Consider the following 19,834-nt stretch of genomic DNA (forward strand, 5'->3'; position numbering starts at 1 on the left):
CTCGGAGTCTCAGTTTCCCATCTAAAAACCAAAAACACTGGGTTCTTTGGTCTCTGACATGGTTGTGATATTCTCTTATTTGTGTCAAACGCTTGAACGCTTCATTTAGAACTTTCCAAAAAGATAAAATCCAGACAAACCACGTATCTAAACACTGTCAGTTGTGCAGAAAGGAGGTAGAGTCAGTGTCCCCAGCTGGGGGTCTCCAGGCCCGGCCAGGGAGCCAGCGGTATCTGAATCCCACGGTTACGCGTTAGCTGGAAGTTCCTGGGCCCGACACAGGACCTGCTCTCCAGTGCTGGAGCCCGGGGGTCTGCATGTTAGCAGGCATCCTCCTGCTGCAGGTGATCCTGAGGCCTGCCAAACTCCGGGAACCCCTGTTCTGAAGGAGTTCGTTCCCTAAACACATTTTATCGAGACAACGTATAAAAAGTAGACCAATCAATAGAACCATGTAGCTTATCCCCGGGATCCATAATTGCTTTAAGAGTGTAAGTAGAGAGAAACCTGAAACTAAGTGCAGTTTCATTGTTCACTGAAACCAAAGATAAATGGAGAGAGACCATCCCAGAAAGCATCCAGCCAGTCAATGAGAAAACCAGATTTGACGTGCGAATGTCGACAGAGATGAGACGGCTTTCTAGACCGGGGTTTCTCGGAGTGTGGCCTGAGTCTGAGTTGGGAGGGGGGGCTAATAACAATGTGGGTTCCTGAGCCCCACTGAGCCAACAGACCCCGAATCTCCGGGGGCAGGGGCCGGGGACTCGGCCTGCTTTAGCAAGCTCGCTAGGTGATTCTGACAGGCGCTGATCCACTTCTGAGAACATCTGCTCTAGAAGAGGGAGACAAAGCTGAAACGAGTGGAGGCAGATTTAGTTTTACAGATGCTCCGTCATCAGAAGCTGATGTTCTCCAAGCAGTTTCGGCAAGAGTGCAAGAGTGCAAGCCTAGCACTTACGCCAAATTTAAATTAAACAGTCAACATCCCCAGGACTCCTAAGAGCCTCATATTTCAAGACACAGTGGGATGGTTTGTGGTTATTCTAGCTGATGTTCATGTACAGTTACTTATATATAAGTTTATGAAAAGTCCTGATTTCCTTTAGAAGCATCAGTCTTCAGCCCTCGGCCTCCCGCTCCCCTGTCTATCTGATTTCATTTCCAGCCCTACAGTGTCGGGAAACTGGCAGGCATCTTCCAGCTTCCCTTACGTTGAGCAGGCAGAACTGGGAGGGAGGGCTGCCTTTACCCACAAGCACGTACGGCAGGGCTCGCATGGTGCTCGGTGGCGTGTCTGTGCAAAGCAGCTCAGGGGAGCGGTCACAGCTACTTGCATGTGTCAGAACTGCCTTCGTGGGACAGGTGGGCATCGAACCCCTGTTCTGGAGCACAGAGTCTCCAAGCCAGGGGGTCCGTGATCCATGTTTTCATTAGCACTTCTGCTGACCCAGGTAAGGTCGTCCGTGGCTTTGAAGACGTTCGGTCGGTACCTGTGGGGAGATGGTGTTCCATCGGGAGCAGACAGGACAGGGAAGAGGAAGGGCGTTTGGGGAGGAGGGCACAGAAGGAGCGGAGGCATGGAAGAAAGTTTGGGCGTGTTCAGGTGGAACTGCCTTCGGGACAGCGTCCTCGCAGACCCATGTCATCTCTGCGCTGATTGAAACCTCACGGTTTGTGAGATGCCCCCCCAAGCGCTTCACACGCATGATCTCATTTAATCCCCACAGTATTCTCTTTTTAAAAATTCTCTTTATTTACTTTAGAGAGAGAGAGCACAAGTGGGAAAGGCACAGGGAGAGAGAAACTCAAGCAGACTCCACGCTGGGCATGGAGCCCTACGTGGGGCTCGATCCTATGACCCCGAGATCATGACCTGAGCGGAAATCTACAGTCGGAAGCTCAACCGACTGAGCCCCCCAGGCGCCCCTCCTCACAGCACTCTTAAGAGCTAGTATCATTATTACCTGTTTTAAGAGATGAAGGACCTGAGCTTAACTAAGTAACTCAAAAGGCTATTTAACTAAGTGACTACACTGTAGAATTATTAAGAATTATTACTGGGTCTGGGGCGCCTGGGTGGCACAGCGGTTAAGCGTCTGCCTTCGGCTCAGGGCGTGATCCCGGCGTTCTGGGATCGAGCCCCACATCAGGCTCCTCCGCTATGAGCCTGCTTCTTCCTCTCCCACTCCCCTGCTTGTGTTCCCTCTCTTGCTGGCTGTCTCTATCTCTGTCAAATAAATAAATAAAATCTTTAAAAAAAAAAAAAAGAATTATTACTGGGTCTGCCTCCCCACGGCAATGCCAGCTAGATGGTTGGGTGTAAGAGGTTAGAGCTCAAGGACGAATTGGAGACTGAACTTTATATATATGTGTATATATGCCTCTTTAATACTGCATCTAAGACACATCTATTTTATACTGTATATGTATCAACTGACTATCTGAGAGTTGATGAGTTCACAGCATCCTCATTTCCATCCTCAAAAGAAACTGGTCCAGAGGTACGGAGATTGCCAAGGCAAGACAGGGAAGGCATCGGGATCCTCCCCGATGGTTAGCTGCTGTGCAGGGCATATTCCTTCCAGGATGCCGTTTGGGCGCGTTTTATTCGCCATCTTTCATCAGGCAAACGGAATCAGACTCAGAGGGTTCATTTTCAGCTGCCAGGTGCAGCCGTAGACATGAAGGTCCGGTGAGCCGTTCTCCTAAGTGGGATAGTGTCATCTCCAGAGAAAATCAGATCGACAATGACCTGGTTTCTGAGATCCACCCCCACACTGCAAATAAAGCTTGAAAGTAATTGCGACCACATCACAGTGTTAGGAATTTTTTTCTGTAATAAAAACTCAGGAAAGCACAGGCAGCTTTGTGTGTGTGTGTGTGTGTGTGTGTGTGTGTGTGTGTGTGTGTGTGTGTGTGGTTGCAATTATTTCTTGTTAAACTCGATTGAAACTATACTAGTGGATTTTCAAGGCCACCCATAAAGTGTCAGGAATAGGAACAAATGGCAAGTTTAAAGTGGGGTCCCAATTCTGTAAACCCAGAGATGGAGAGAGAAGGACAGAGAGAGAGAAAAAGGAGACAGAAATGAAGTACACCAAAACATTATCGGAGATATTGCCAGATGATGATGTGGTCTCCTTTTTATCCTTGTACATGTAACAAATGTTCTTTTTTTTTAAACAATCTTCCTATGAAAGATATTATTTATTATTTAGTTGAGAGAGAGAAAGAGCATAAGCAGGGGGAGGAAAGGGGAGAAGCAGGCTCCCCGAAGATCAGGAGCCCCAACATGGGGCTCGATCCCAGGACCCTGGGAACTTGACCTGAGCTGAAGGCGGACACCTAACCGACTGCGCCCCCCAGGCGCCCCTGTAGCAGATGTTCTGCAACAGAAGTATCACTTGCAACCCTCAGGAAAAAAGTTTCTTGTAAACACCACACTCCATTTCCTTATGGTGTTTGTCCCGCGTCCGTACTGTTTACGCAATGAATCGGGGTGTGCGCAAAATCGGGGTATGCCTTGCTTTTTTCTCAGTTGAGCCCGTACCGTTTTGTTGGAGTGTTTTCACATTTAACGACCGGGAGATACTTCACCGAGCAAGAGGAATATTAATTAATTTAGCTGTCATTGCTCTGCCATTTCATTATCCTTTGGCTGGCACTGGATTTCCCTACAGGAAATAGCGATTTCGGAAAGCTTGTGGATACCAGTTTTGTAGACCAGTTTGTCGAGAGCGCCGTCCTCCACCATTTCTCAGACGTCTGTGCCCTTAACAGCGTTGCTTTCCTCCACTTGAAGGCATGTTTCTGTCTGGTGCACAGCACAATCCCTGCAACTACTCGGCGTTTTCTGTTTTCTTGAGCCCTGCCGCCATGCAGAGCTCAGTGTGTGATCCTCTGTTAGCCGCTGTGGAGAGCTTATGTCCTGAATATCTGTTTCCTGACTTTCCCTAAGGCCTAAGCCATGAACCCACCTCTGAATTCCCTTAACTCAATCAGATTGCTTTATCCATATGTTTAAACCTTCTTCTCTTGCAGTTAGAATAAGCTACCCGAATTGCTTTGGGAACTAAGCGAGGTGTTTCTAACTAACAGATAACATTTACTGGGAGCTCACCTACATGCCAGGTACTGCCCCGAATGTTTTGCCTGCATTATTTAAATCTCACAGCAACCCTATGAGGCAGCAACTATCATGATTTCCCATTAACAGTGGAAGAAATAGGCACAGAGAGATTAAGTAGCTTGTCCGGGTCACACGTGCTCCAGGGCCCGTGCTTTGAGCCACAACTTAAAATAATAAATATAAACATTCCCATAACATGGCCCAATTAGCCTGCTTTCTAATGGCCCACTATTGTCCAAAACCCAGAACCAATTTTGTTCATACTTTATAACCTTAAAATGTCTTTTGTTTCCCTTGAAAATCTTAATGCTGCTTTAGAAGGGAGCAATATTTCTCCTTCCATTGAGATGGGGAGAAGAAAGGAACTCACAGACCCCCCCGCCCCCGCAAAAAAGGACGTATTTCTTTTTTTTTATATGTAATAATTGTTTATTATGTTACGTTAGTCACCATATAGTAAAAGGATGTATTTCTTATATTGGGATACACATGGTTAGAAGTTCCTTCCCGAGACCACGAAGGGGCAAGAGCCCCCTGGCCAATTCCCTCTCCCAAGGGACTGCCTCTTCTTACTGCCTGCTGAACTTCAAATATATCATTTCATCCTGCTGTGACTGCCAAATAGGCCTTCTCTCCGTTTTACAGATGAGCAAACTGAGGCTCAGGGAGCAGAGGCAGCTTGTCCAGAGGTTCAGTGAGTGGGCAGAGCTGGCCTTCAGACTCTACCCAGCATCTCTGTCTACGCCCAAGTGCTAACTCTCTGCTTGTCCTGACAAGCGAACAGCCCTGGGAGAGTTGGATGCCTTTGTCATGAGGCAAGGGGACTGGACCGGAGAGGCAAGGGCTGGTAAGCTTCAGAGCCGGGATTCGAGCTGGCTCTGGCACCCAGGCCCTTAACCACCAGGCCGTATGCTTCTCATTAAGAAATACATTCTCACTGTAAAAAATCAAAAATCCAGAAAAACAAGCATCCCTTTGACCATGTCCCAATCCCAAACCACCACCACCACCACCCCCACCACCCCGCCCCCTCCCCACACACGTAGCCAGGCAGGCACTATTATCTGTTTGATATTACACGCCATTTCTCTTAGACCTTTGTTATATGCATTTGCATATATTTCTGTGTCCACACATGTCAGTTCATTCTGTGTGATGCTGTCAAACTCTGTGCAGTGTATCACAATTTGGTGTTCAATTAATAATACGTTTTAAAGAGTCTTCTGTATCCGTAGGTGTGTTTTGCCTTCATTCTCTCTGACTGCTGGGAAGAATTCCGTGGTCTACGTACATCACGGTCTGTTGGACCATCTCCCTTTGGGGGCTGTCGCTCACGTGGCTGTGTTAAAAATCCGGACGAGCCCTCTGCTGACCTCTGCAAGTAGTTCTGTAGGTGTGATCGCAAGAAGTAGAGTTTCTGAGTCAAAGTATTTCTATACCTTCTGGAACAACATTAGTTGTTTGGCTGATTGATTGATTTACTTACTGAGCGGGCTCTTGGTACGGAACGTGAACTTTGGAGGGAGAAATAAGTAGCTTCGTATCCTGGCTGTGATAACAACCAGCTGTGTGACCACTGGCAAATAACCTCTCTGAGCTTTCCCCACATCTGGACAATCCTGTCCCCTGGAGCGAAATGAGTTGACTTTAGAGAAAGTACTCAGCACTGTATCTTTTTTTTTTTATAATAACATTTTTTTATTATATTATGTTAGTCACCATACAGTACATCCCTGGTTTTTGATGTAAAATTCCATGATTTATCTTGACACATACTAGCATTTTATCAAACACTGATTCTTTTTCCATTTTTTCTTTCATTTTCATGTTTTTTGGTCTTCGAGATTTCCCCATCCCTCAGATCCAATGTGCGATAAGTTCAGTAGCGTCGTTATACTCTGTGACCAGCAGTATAATGTGATCCTTTCAAGCAGACCGTCCTGGATTCGAATCCCCCTCTGCCAGTGTCCAGCTGTGGGACCTTGGACAAGTTAATTAACCTCTTAGACCCCAGTTCTCCTATTCAAAAAATGATGCTAAATTTGGCTCCTCTGCTTAGGAGAACGTTATAGGGTTAAATGAGATATGCAAGCAGACAACATAGTGTCTGGTGCCGAGTAAACATGCGAGAAAAGTCTGAACAAAGGAAACATTTTTGAGCATGCTTTAGACTATGCCAGGGAATTGGCAGTACAATGGTTAGCATGATCCCAATCCTTGAAGAGTGTAATCTAAGGAACGCCATAGAAAAGATTTGTATTCCAGAAGGAATCAGTATTTTTCCAATGTCTGAACATGAGTTGTAGGGTGCAGGATAGCATTCGCCTAGTGCTTTACAATTCACCAAATTTACAGTCGTTACTTCATCCAACCAGAGTACAGCCATGTGGGAGAGACTATTTTCCTTCCTTTCCTCACAAAATCGCTAAGAACGTTCTCAGTGAAAAAATAAATATTAACCATCGGTCTTTTTTAAACCTAGTTCACAGCGACTATTACAGTAGACGTGATCGACACACATTAAACTTACAACAGTTAAAAGCACACAGGGGGAAACTCATTACTGACGAAAAATCCATAGGTGACTCGAATCTTCCTCAGCAAGTTTGAGTCTGTACACAGTTCTGACCCGGGAGTATTGAACTTGGTGGAAGTAATACCCACACGAGAAACTCCAATTGGCAGCGGCTGTAAATTAGCAAGTTTGTTGTGGTCCCAATGCCGATCAGTGAACCAAATCCTTGTAAAATTTAAGCACAAAGGAATTGATCCCAGTGAAAACGGTTTCCAAAAAATGTTGGAAACAATTTAGGCCGTGGGAGACATTGATCTTGGAATTAGATTAGCTTAATGGAGTTTGCTCTGCAAAAAAACCAAACAAACCCAAAATGCTTCCTTAGTGAAAATGCATCCCTGTCCATGTAACTGATTTTCTAGCCTTATTCACAAACTGAGTCCAAATGTGATTCCAGGCCATTTTCCTAAAGCCTGTTTTAGGCCATTCTGTGTTGATGGTGGATACGGTCTCTGTGCACGTGGTCTCCTCCCCAAGCAGACACTTAAAAAGGTTGTCATGCCTCAATGGTACCCCTTTTTGGGCCCATGAACACCCTCCACTCCTCAAGAGCCTTGTGTCAGGGGGCTGGTGGAGAAGCTACACTACCCTGGCTTCTGTGCACGATGACATCATCACTGCCATGCCAGTGTCCTGAGTTTGCCCCTGAATTCACAGAGCACCTTCACTTCTGTCTTCGTCCACCCAGCAGCCACCCCGGGAGAGAGCTGTTAGTTCCCCATCTTACAGGTGAGAAAACCAAAGCCCAGAGAGGTCCCAGGATGGGGTCTCCCTCACGGAGCCGGCAGGGTGACCTGAGCCCCCCCACACACTGTTGCCCCTCCCTGCCGACTGGCTTAAATTGCTGGCCGATGCCTTTCCCTTCTCTGCAATGCTTTGATGTGACCTACAAAAGTACATTCGGTTGTCATCAAAGAGATGTTTAATTTTCATAACACTTTAGACTCCAAAACACACACAGGCGTGCACACACACACACACGCCCATACACACTCCAGTTTCATTAATTCATCAGAACAAGTCAATGTCTTGTTAAAGGCTTCTTGAATGTTAATGAATGAATAATTAACTTTAACTATATAATTAGCCTATAAATGCACTGAGACCCCCAGAGAGCATCTGAAAACATGCATAAGGACAGGCTGAGCTAAAACCGGAAACTTCTGATTAGGAAATGTCAAGCTGCCTGAGGATACAAGTCCCTTTCCCCAAACGGGCCAGGCCTCAACTCAGGGCCACGGCCTGCCCTTGTGTGGGGAGCAGCCGATTCATGCTCAGACTGTTTTGGGGCTGCGAGTGAACTTTCAGGCCATGATGCAGGTACAAGAGAGACCGACTGAAGACACAAGGCCAGAGCGACACACTCGAGAACGCTGGAGCAGCTCTTGAGAGCTGTTGAGAGCTCTGGCAGGAAACTGCGGGGTTGAAGTCGCATGGGGCACCTGTGACGATTCCTCCTCACTTTGCTGCTTCGCAAATTTGCAGCCAGGAGAACTGACTTCCCCCTCTCAGGTTGAATTACTGTCATTTTTAATCATTTGCTTTCCTTGAGGACTGCCCGCGACAGGGAGAGAGTGACGGCACCCATGGCACCCCCACGGTGCCTGGTGGGGGGTGTGGGCACGTCTTGTCACCAGCACAGCAGGGCATGGCTTCCTTTCGACCTCCAGTTCTGTCCCAGCCCTGAGGACAGGTGTCCTTTCATTTGTCACAACTGTTTGGAGACGAGATCCCCCTTCTGTGGGGAGTGGAGGCAGAGAAGGGGGCCGCATCGGCCATTTGTCCCCATCGCTGTTCTCACACCCCCTCTTTGAGCCCTCCCCCCTCAGCCCGTAGCAGCAGCTTTCAGCCAGTGACAGCCATGGGACATGGGCAGGAGCTGGGAAGGTGGGGACAAAGACGGTTTCCTCTTGGAAAGCAGGAGCAGAAAACACAGAGCAGAAAAGCAGAACCGGCTTCCTTCCCTGGGAGCCCCAAGCTTCCGGCCGACTGCTGTGAGCTCCGAGGCGCCCTCTCCTGTGGGGCCAGACTTTCCTCTGCGTTGCTCCAAACCAGGGGGCTGCCAGTTACAGTGCTTCAGCCTGATATATCCCTGTGTCCCCGCGATCTCAGCTCCGGGCCCCCAAGATGCTTGTGGTCTACACTGGGCTTTAGTGCCTCTTCCCGACCCTCTACCCTCAACAAGAAGCTATGGCCCCTCAACGCCGAAACATCTCCTGAACCCAGGCACAGGATGTGCTGGGGGAAAGAGAGGGTCCCTGCGGGGGTGGCTCTGGACCTCACGGGGCTGTGCACCTGCTGGGAAAGAGACGAATGAAGGTGAATAACCCGTCAAAGCTCTTTAAGCCCGGCTGCTCTGCTGTCATTCTGGCCTCTTCTCCCACCACCCTGGGCTTGACTTAGAGCTGCGGCCCCCGGTCTGAATTTCATAGACAACAGACAGACGGGCCTTTGTCTATCCCACAAGCGTTGTGGACGTCATGGTCACAGCGGTTCTGTCTGTGGCCTTTGGCATCAGACCGTGGAAGTCCTGATGGTGGCGTCGAGTCCCCTGACCTCTTAGTGACTTGGTTTCCTTCTCCGGCAATGGGGATGGCAGGAGCACATCCAGCCTTGCGCTGTGAGAAGGCGTCAGTGGGATGAGATGATGCATGTAAAGTATCCAGGACCGGACTGGTCACAGAGAATGTGTAGAATGTTGTAGTAAATGCCATAAGTGCTGCCATAAAGTCTGAATTTGATTGACTACATTCATGTGTATGTTTTAAAATTTTTTATTATGTTAGTCCCCATACAGTACATCCTTAGTTTTTGATGTAGTGTTCCATGATTCATTGTTTGCGTATAACACCCAGTGCTCCGTGCAATACGTGCCCTCCTTAATACCCATCACCGGCCTGTCCCATTCCCCCACCCACTTCCCTCTGAAGCCCTCAGTTTGTTTCCCAGAGTCCATAGTCTCTCGTGGTTCATTCCCCCTTCTGTTTGCCCCCCCCTTCATTCTTCCCTTCTTTCTCCTACCCATCTCCCTGCTATTTCTTATGTTCCACAAATGAGTGAAACCATATGATATTTGTCTTTCTCTGCTTGACTTATTTCCCTTAGCATAATCTCCTCCAGTCCCGTTCATGTTGCTGCAAATGTCGGGTAATCGTTCTTTCTGATGGCTGAGTAGTATTCCATTGTGTATATGGACCACAGCTTCTTAATCCAGTCACCTGTTGAAGGGCATCTCGGCTCCTTCCACAATTTAGCTATTGTGGACAATGCTGCTATGAACATTGGGGTGCATATGGCCCTTCTCTTCACTACGTCTGTATCTTTGGGGTAAATATCCAGTAGTGCGATGGCTGGGTCATAAGGTAGCTCTATTTCTAACTTTCTAAGGGACCTCCACACTGTTTTCCAGAGTGGCTGTACCAACTCGCATTCCCACCAACAGTGTAAGAGGGATCCCCTTTCTCCACATCCTCTCCAACATTTGTTTTTTCTTGCCTTGTCCATTTTTGCTGTTCTAACTGGCGGAAGGTGGTATCTCAGTGTGGTTTTGATTTGAATTTCCCTGATGGCTAATGATGTTGAACATTTTTTCATGTGTCTGTTAGCCATTTGTATGTCTTCATTGGAAAAGTGTCTGTTCATATCTTCTGTCCATTTTTTGATTTGATTATTTGTTTCTCATGTATTGAGTTTGAGAAGTTCTTTATAGATCTTGGATACCAGGCTTTTATCTGTAGTGTCATTTGCAAATATATTCTCCCATTCCGTGGGCTGCCTCTTAGTTTTTCAGACTGTTTCCTTGGCTGTGCAGAAGCTTTTTATCTTGATGAAGTCCCAAAAGTTCTTTTTTTCTTTTGTTCCCCTTGCCTTTGGAGATGTGTCTTGAAAGAGGTTACTGTGGCCGATGTCGAAGAGGTTACTACCTATGTTCTCCTCTAGGATTTTGATGGATTCCTGTCTCACATTGAGGTCTTTCATCCATTTGGAGTTTATCTTTGTGTATGGTGTGAGAGAGTGGTCAAATTTCATTCTTCTGTATATGGCTGTCCAGTTTTCAGAGCACCATTTATTGAAGAGACTGTCTTTTTTCCACTGGATGTTTTTTCCTGCTTTGTCAAAGATTAGTTGACCATAGAGTTGAGGGTCCATTTCTGGAGTCTGTATTCTGTTCCACTGATCTATGTGTCTGTTTTTGTGGCAGTACCATGCTGTCTTGGTGATCACAGCTCTGGAGTATAGCTTGAAATAAGGCAAAGTGATGCCCCCAGCTTTGTTTTTCTTTTTCAACATTTCCTTGGCGATTCGGGGTCTTTTCTGGTTCCACACAAATTTTAGGATTGTTTGTTCCAGCTCTTTGAAAAATGTCATTGGTATTTTGATCGGGATGGCACTGAAAGTGTAGATTGCTCTGGGTAGCATGGACATTTTAACTATGTTTATTCTTCCGATCCATGAGCATGGAATATCTTTCCACCTTTTTGTGTCTTCCTCAATGTCTTTCATCAGTGTTCTGTAGTTTCTAGAGTATGGGTCCTATACCTCTCTGGTTAAGTTTATTCTGAGATATCTTATGGTTTTTGGTGCTATTGTAAACGGAATCGATTCCCTAATTTCTCTTTCTTCAGGCTTATTGTTTGTGTATAGAAATGCAACCGATTTCTGAGCATTGATTTTGTATCCCGCCACATTACTGAATTGTTGTATGAGTTCTAGTAGTTTAGGGGTAGTCTTGGGTTTTCTGTATAAAGTATCATGTCATCTGCGAAGAGAGAAAGTTTGACTTCTTCTTTGCCAATCTGAATACCTTTTATTCTTCTTTGTTGTCTGAGTGCTGTTGCTGGGACTTCTAGTACTGTGCTGAACAGTAAGTGCATCCATGTGTTTTGAGCATTTGTTTTGTGCCAGGCACGGTGCTCACATCTTACTTATATAACTCCTCCTTATTCCCAAAGCCCTCTGAGGGCAGAGATGGTCTGCCCTGCTTTGCAGAGAGAAGACTGGGGCTCAGAAACACAGGCCCCTTGCTCCAAGTCTTTGGCCACAGAGCCCTCTCTTAAGAACGTCAGCCAGTCTTAGTTTTTTTCTTTTTTAACGATGGGAACATTGTTCTTCCAATTGAAAAGAGCAGGTAGACCTTTTGGAGTCAGAGCAAGGAGGAAACCCAGAGCCCTGCTCCCCAAGCCTTGCTCTGCCCGTGTAGAGCACTGCTGTCCACTTAAGGAGCCTCCAGCCATGTGTGACCATTCATGTCAGAATCTAAATTAATGCAATGAAGTAAAATGAAAAACTCAGTTCCCCATTTGCACTAACCACACGTCAAGTGCGTGATAGCCATATTAGTGTAGATACAGACGTTTCTTTCAGAAAGCTCTGCTAGACAGCACTGTCCTAGAGAGTTTGCAGGACAGAATTTGGAAATAACACTGATGAGCTTCAGGCTGCCTTGCAGAGCCTCCCCTGCTCATAGACAACATAGGAAAATAATAATAATAATCGTGTATCTCCCTACTGGGCCCTCTTTTGTAAAGCACTGGGCAAACAAGCCGTATCTAACAGAAGGGGCTGTGCAAGCCCCAGGATGTTTTTTATTTTTTATTTTATTTTATTTTTTTTAAGATTTTATTTATTTATTCGACAGAGAGAGAGACAGCCAGCGAGAGAGGGAACACAAGCAGGGGGAGTGGGAGAGGAAGAAGCAGGCTCCTAGCGGAGGAGCCTGATGTGGGACTCGATCCCAGAAGGCCGGGATCACGCCCTGAGCCGAAGGCAGACGCTTAACTGCTGTGCCACCCGGGCGCCCCCAGGATGTTTTTAAACCAGCATTTGGACGCCAGCTCTCGAGAACCATTGATGAGGGAGAGAGACCGACATCACATGGCCCTTTCCTTCATGTAGTGCCCTCATTTTGGTTCTGATGCAGCCCCAAGACCAGAGTCACCCCATGGAGGGCAGGCCCACTCGTGCCCCTCCATGGCCCCCAGCCCACCCCAGGCACACCAGTGTGTAATTGCTTCACTCATGTCTTTTGTGATTGTCTTCTCTCTTACTTTTGCAAACTTTGTTCCCTGGAAAAACTTCCTGTTTTCTTTCTGCTCATCTGGCTGTTTCTCAGCTTGAGAATAGTTTATCATGAAATATGGTAATGATTTGCAGAAATCTGTGCCTGTCCATAAATACTGATTTACGCTGCTGTTGGGCAATTCTTGGGTCGTGGCCAGGTGCAGTTTTAGAATTCCGTCCCAGACGTGCATCCGTGTGTGGTGGGTTAACAGGAGAGGGAATGGCTTTACCGCATGAATACAAACAGATGGCCTTAACATTTGAATGCCTCTGTGCACATGTGTGTGTGTATTTGTTTATTGTTTGAGGAATTAAGAGAAGAGAGTGGGAAGGTCTCAGTAAAACCCAGGTTCCCAGCATCTCCATGGCAACTTGGATATGTTGAGGTATTGACGTTGCAAGCACCCAAGGTTCTTCAAGAAGACAAATACCATTCATGGCCTGAAGTCTTCAGGAGACATATGTCATCCAGAGTCTCAGTTTCCCTGCTGGTAGTTACAGAAGGTGACTACTGGCTTGGGGAATCAGAATGCCACAGCTGGATGAGTACCTCAGCAGGCCCACGGTGACCACCTCATCTCACAGATGAGGAACCTGCAATCCAAAAGAAGGAAGTGACATGCCCAAGGTCCCACCATCATCCAGCTCTAGACTGAAACCAGATCCCCTCTACCTCCTCTCCCAGCTGCTGCTGTCACACAGGCCCTGCCATCATGCACAAATTGCTTGCAACTCCCCATTCCGTAGTTCCACAGCTCTCGGTGTTGCTGGCTGTCCAGAAGGCTGTTTCCTCTCGGTTCAGCAGCTCTGGTTTACCATCACCATTAATAATTCTTAGTTTCCTTCACCTTCTGCCTGGATGATCTGATCTCCTTTTAATACTCTCTAATACCAAGCTTCCACTGCTACAGCCTTGGGAGAAAGACTTTAGAGTCTTTGTGTTGGTGAGATGAGCCTTGCAGTCTTGACCCACCTCTAACCATCACAGAGACAAGAAATTAAAATGAAGCATACAGCCATAAACATTCCAAATAGTTTTGTTCCCATCGGGAGGCCTTCAGCAGCTGTCTCTGAAAAGATGCAACATTTTACCTCCTCTCCCTGCCACTTTTATTTTTCTTTGCTTCACGGTTTTATGTATTCTTGTTAAAGAAAGCAAGGCAGTAAAGTTGAGAAAGTACCAGGACGTTGAGTAATCTCTGTTTTAGCTTTCCCACCTACTTTACGTCATCCTCACCCCACCCCTACGTAGTTTTGAGCCATCCATCCCCATGTACGAGGGTGATCACTTCAGCCTTGTGAAATAACTCTAAAAATTGGAAGCAACACTCAGGCCCACTGATGGTGACCTGGGTAATGATTGAGTCACAGCCATGCCATCGAGGGATCATCTGACGCTTGCCTTTTGCGGGTGTGGACTGAGAAGGGTCATGCAGGACTTCTGAGATAATAACAATCGATGCCTTAATCTGCTTGGTGATTTCCAGGATGTCCACGAGTAAAAATTCATCTCATACCTTATTGCATATGCATCATACATTAATAAAAATAAACACATCAACAAAGGGAAAAAAGCGCTGTATTTATGGACATGGAAATACATTCACTATGTGCGGTTTGAAACAAGCAAAGAAGGCTTGGGGGGTTGAAACAAGGACACACCGAGGCCCACGGGCCGATGTGTGTTTGTAAATAACCTTTTATGGGAAGAGAGCTGAATTCATTCATTCATGTATTATTTAGGGCTGCAGCGTGCTGCGTGCTCACTTCCTAGGTCTGTCGTAACAAAGGACCACAAACGGAGAGGCTTAAACAGTGGGAATTTTCGGTCTCATGGTTCTGGAGGCTGGAAGTCTGTGATTAAGGTGGCAGCAGGGCTGTGTTTGTTCCGAAGGCACAAGGGTAGCAGCCCTTGCGGTCCCCTCTCCTGGCTTCTGGTAGTTGCTCGGCTTGTGGCCATGTTAACGCCAGCCCTCACGGTGGTGGTGGTCTCCCTGTGCGTGTCTGTGGTCAGATCTGCCTGTTTTTATGTGAACACCAGTCATGTTAGATTGGAAGCCTGCCCTCCCCTCGTGTGATCTCATGTTAACTAATCACATCTGCGGTGACCCTTCTCCAAATAGGATCGTATTCTGAGGTGCTGCGGCTTCGGGCTTCCGCATATGAATTTGGGAGGCACGCAGGTCAGCCCAGAACATGCTCCAGCAGCACAGCGGTGTACTCGTGATACAGACCGGATGGCCCGCAGAGCTGAAACTACTTATTATCTTGTCTGTACAGAAAAAGTTCGCCAACCCGTTTAAAAAGGGGTGTGTGTGTCCGCCACACACATGCGCACATAACACATTAGGAAGGGTTCACCAGAGTCAACAGAGGTTGCCTCTGAATTATGGAATTAGGAGGCAATTTAAATTTTAATTGTCGTTTTGATATTTTCTGTATTATTTGGGTTTCTAAACATTAGGTAATAATTTTTGTAATATAAATAGCAAACATGTTTCCCTTGGGAGGAAGACACCGTTCCTGTGCGCTCACTCCCCCTTCCTGCACCTCCACCAAATTCTCCCGTACCTTAATGCTTTATTTTGGTCTGATGCAAACCTTTGTGCATAGGCCACTGTTCTCCACGGTTTGGGAGTGCTAAGGGCAAACACTTAGCAAACCAGCAAACTCGACTGTTTACTCACTTGGGCCTAAGGATTTTTCTTGTCTTTATTTAGCTGCCTCTTGTAACTTGGAGAGAAAAGGTTCTGGCTTTTCTCTCTTCATTAAAAATAGATCCTTTTATGACGAGGGGATGGGGCGGCCATGAGTCACCCTGTACAGGGTGAAAGGCAGTGTGCGGTGCTGGTTCAGGCCTCAGGAGCTGGGCCCCAGAATGGTACCCCACCATCCCCATGACTCCCTGGTTTTTTGTCATTGCAGGAAACTGGACGCTTTCATCTACGACGCGGCCGTCTTGAATTACAAGGCCGGGAGGGATGAAGGCTGCAAGCTGGTGACCATCGGGAGTGGGTACATCTTTGCCACCACTGGTTACGGAATTGCCCTCCAGAAGGGCTCCCCTTGGAAGAGGCAGATTGACCTGGCCCTGCTCCAGTTTGTGGGTGATGGTAAGACCTTGGGTGACCCCCTGCCTTTCAGGGGACTTGACACCCTTGCACTCTCTCTCTTTGCTGATTGGCTTTCCAACAGATCGTATGATGCGTTCGCTCACTATTTATTGGGTGCCTCTCACACGATACCATGGATTTTTAGGTTGCTTATGCTGGAAACCAATTTTAGACAATGAAATTTTCAAAAGAAACTTATTTTAACGATGCAGAAGTGTCTATCTCCGTGACTTGAGGCAAGAGTTGAGCAAACAGGTGTAGGAAAAAAAGCAGGAAGCGGAGCAATCCCTGGGCCTTGATGGCAGGAATTCATGGGTCTGTCCTAGAGCAGCAGTTCTCAGTGGGGCAGTTTCCCCCCCAGGGAGTACCTGGCTCTGTCTGGAGACATCTTTGATTGTCCTGGCTGGGAGGCTGTTGGCTACTCGCATCTCGTGGGGAGAGGCCAGGGATGCTGGCCAACATCTTACAATGCCCAGGACGGGCCCCTCATCTGAAAACACAGGATTACCTGATCCCAAGCATTAATAACCCTGGGGGAGAGAAACTGTGACGTTACACGACTAGACTCTGGTCCTAAACTCTGTTCTCTGAATTCTAAATTTCGAATTCTAGAGGAAGGATTCCTGATGCATTCTGAATCACAGACTCTTTCCTGGACCCATCAGGAGTGCCTGAGGGCTGGGGTTACGTTGTGCTAACAGAAAGGCTGCTGGTATTATCGTATGCAGAAGTGAAAGAGAGGCGATCTCTAGAAAAAGAGTATAAGCAGAAACCCCATGGGTTTCCACTACAGTCTACCTGCTTCTCCTGCCAAAAGACAGTTTCCATCCCCATGGGTCTTACAGTTTATTGGGACCGCGGTGTTTATGGACCGGTGTCGGTGATTGGGCTGCCTGTGTCCCCAGCAGCGTTGCCTTCCGTCTGCCCTCGCTTCCTAGTTGGTGATCTCACTGCTGGAGTTCCATGATGTGGTTTCTAGGATCCTGTCCTGGCTCAAGGGGCATGTTGGTTTCCCTTTGAATTGCCGACACTGAGACAGCGGAAGCAAAGCCAGCAGAAATGGCAGGTCAGCCCTGAGAACTTGAGTGAGTGTGAGTGGGATCCAAGGGCTCGGGCCAGGGCAGCAGCTGCACTCAAAGACAGCTGGAGGCGTGTTCAGAGATGGCTCAGAGCACACGGCGCCTCCTGGAGCTGGGAGCCGAGAATCCGGCAGCCGCTGTGGTCAAATACAACACTGAGAGGCACATTCGTGCACAGCGTGGTATGAATTTGAACAAGGTGCATATTTCCTTGCAACTTCTCCTTCTCTCTCCGCTCCCAGAATTAAGCCCTGGATTCTTAAAGTGCCATCAAAACATCTAAATGTGTTTTATATTTAACTTCCAAATAAGAACATCTGATCCTCTGAATTCCCCATAGGGCACTTGTACCTTCCTCTGATCATGAGCCATGTTCTCTGTTGTGTAATAGTGATTCGTGGCTGTGTCGGTCAGCTCTGGCTGTGAAACCTGAGAGGCGTACCCCACTAGGCGTGCAGTGTGCTTGTGGGAGTGCCGGTGGAGTGGAGGAGCTCTGCCTCCGGCCGCCGTGGCCTTGGTGGCTCTGGGTGCCGCCGAGCAGCCAGGGATCGAAGGTGCCGTCTGCTCTGCCTGTGCTTATTCTGGGTCTTAGGCCAAAAGGGCAAGAGCCGCCTGGGAGAAGCTCTTTTCTCGGCTGTGTCCCAAGCACAGAGGAAGAGACCCACCATTCGTACGCATTTCAGGTCTCTGCTTCTCCGTGGTCACATCTCTGAACACACTTCTGTCTAAAGCGAGTCAGATGGCCGGGCCCAATGTAGAGAGATCACGGGTACGCCGTGCCTTTCATGGGAGGAGTTTGGAGTTACAGGACGAGGGGTGTGGACACCGGCGGGGGCGGTGAAGAATTGGGACCATTTCCTTCACCTACCAGGCTCATCGCCCAAGTCCCCCTACACAGGGTGAACTATTCAACAGATGAGAGTCTTGTTTCCATCAGTAAATCCCACAAAATCCGAGCTTGTCCTGACCTGATAACTGGCCAGTGAAGGCTGAATGAACAAACACATGCACGGATGAATGGTGGGTGTCGACATAGATTTCATTTGACAGGAAACTTTTAAATAGGATGGGTAGCTGTCAAATAATTGAGTTCGACCTCTACCCCTCCTGTTACCCCTTGCTCTTACTTTCACAGCATCTGCTCCAGAACAGCACCATGTTTAGGGAGTACGATATGCCAGGCACCATCCCAGGTACCTTACCTGGCTGCTTTAATATTCACAATCACTTAATGAAGGTCAGTGTTGCTCGTGCACATGTTACCGAGGAGGAAACGGAAGCGCAGAGGGCTAGCTGGTAAGTGGCAGAGCTGCCTCTTCAGGGGCCTTACTCTGGAAGTGGGTCAATTATGTAAAACTACTTCATTTAATTCCCTAGGTTGTCTATGGAAGTTGGCTAATTAGATGCTTGAGATTTATAGATCCTTTAGGAAGGAGTAATTTAGTGTATATCTGAACTAAATCTATTGTCCCAATGACAAATACTTCTAGGAAGGGAGTAATCTTTCTTAGCCTCTGTTTACTCAGCTGTGAATGAATGCATGCAGAAATACTTACCTGATGAGGTTGCTGTCAGGATGAAATGAGAGGATACATAGAAAGAGCTTAGCTAAGCACAGCACCTGAAAATAGAAATGTTTCAATAAATGCTTGCTATTACCATCATTTCCATCATCATCATGACCATCACCATTATTATCATTCTGTCATCCTCACCACCATCACTGCCATCGTCACCATCACCACCACCACCATTACCATCACCACCATCATTACCATCACCACCATCGTCACCATCACCACCACCACCATTACCATCACCACATCATCATCACCACCACCACCATCACCATCGTTATCACCAGCACCACCATCATCACCACCATCACTACCATCATTATTGCCATCTTCAGCATCACCATAAGCATCACCATCACCACCAACATCATCACCATCATCACCACCACCACCATCACCACCACCACCATTACCATCACCACCATCGTACCATCATCATCACCATCATTATCACCAGCACCACCATCATCACCATTACTACCATCATTATCACCACTATCTTCATCATCACCATCAGCATCACCATCGCCATCATTATCACCAGCACCACCATCATCACCACCATCACTACCATCATTATCACCACCATCTTCAGCATCACCACCACCATCAATATCATCACCATTACCATCACCACCATTACCACCATCATCACCATCACCACCCCCATCACCATCACCACCATCATACCATCATCACCAGCATCACCATCATACCATCATCATCACCATTATTATCACCAGCACCACCATCATCACCATTACTACCATCATTATCACCACCATCTTCATCATCACTAACATCATTGTCACCATCTTAATCATCACCACCATCACCACCATCACCACCATTACTACCATCTTCATCATCACCATCAGCATCACCACCACCATCACCAACACCAACATCATTTTATCACCAGCATGATCATCATTACCACCATCCTCATCATTACCATTCTATTTAGTGTTGTATTGGTGATGATAATATCATGGAAACACCCTTCATTGTGCTGAACAGAAAATGTCCTCTTTGTGGCAGATAAACAATACAAAGTAAAGGCTCCAGATAAGCCAGAAGTGTGCTCCTTGTACTAGCAGAGCATCTAGATTCTTCCATATATTTTCAGTCCTCGCTCATTGGTTTCCTGGTCAGACTTGGGATTGGGAAACATGTCTTCTCATCTTCATCTTTAGAGACCATCTGGAAGCAAAGACATGGGAGAGAAAATGACGTTGCTCCAGGGGGTGTCTTAAGATAATCTTCCCTGAAAGCCATGTCCAATTCTGAATGTCTCTCTA

At 47.2% G+C, this 19,834-nt stretch overlaps 1 protein-coding gene across 1 annotated transcript in view; it reads left to right on the top strand.

The window, feature by feature from the left end:
• The window catches only part of GRIN2A (glutamate ionotropic receptor NMDA type subunit 2A), a 133,485-nt gene extending 113,855 nt beyond the window's left edge, over nt 1–19,630 (top strand). Inside the window, exons 10-13 of the mRNA XM_087865638.1 lie at nt 15,690–15,877; nt 17,371–17,510; nt 18,092–18,149; nt 19,575–19,630. Of these exons, the coding sequence (XP_087721764.1) occupies nt 15,690–15,877; nt 17,371–17,510; nt 18,092–18,149; nt 19,575–19,630 (442 nt within the window). The remainder of the gene's footprint in view (nt 1–15,689; nt 15,878–17,370; nt 17,511–18,091; nt 18,150–19,574) is intronic.
• The last annotated feature ends 204 nt before the right edge of the window (nt 19,631–19,834 follow it).

Source organism: Ursus americanus, chromosome 2 (genome assembly GCF_024610735.1).
Source record: "Ursus americanus isolate L20-20 chromosome 2, mUrsAme1.1.p, whole genome shotgun sequence".
NCBI lineage: Eukaryota > Metazoa > Chordata > Mammalia > Carnivora > Ursidae > Ursus > Ursus americanus.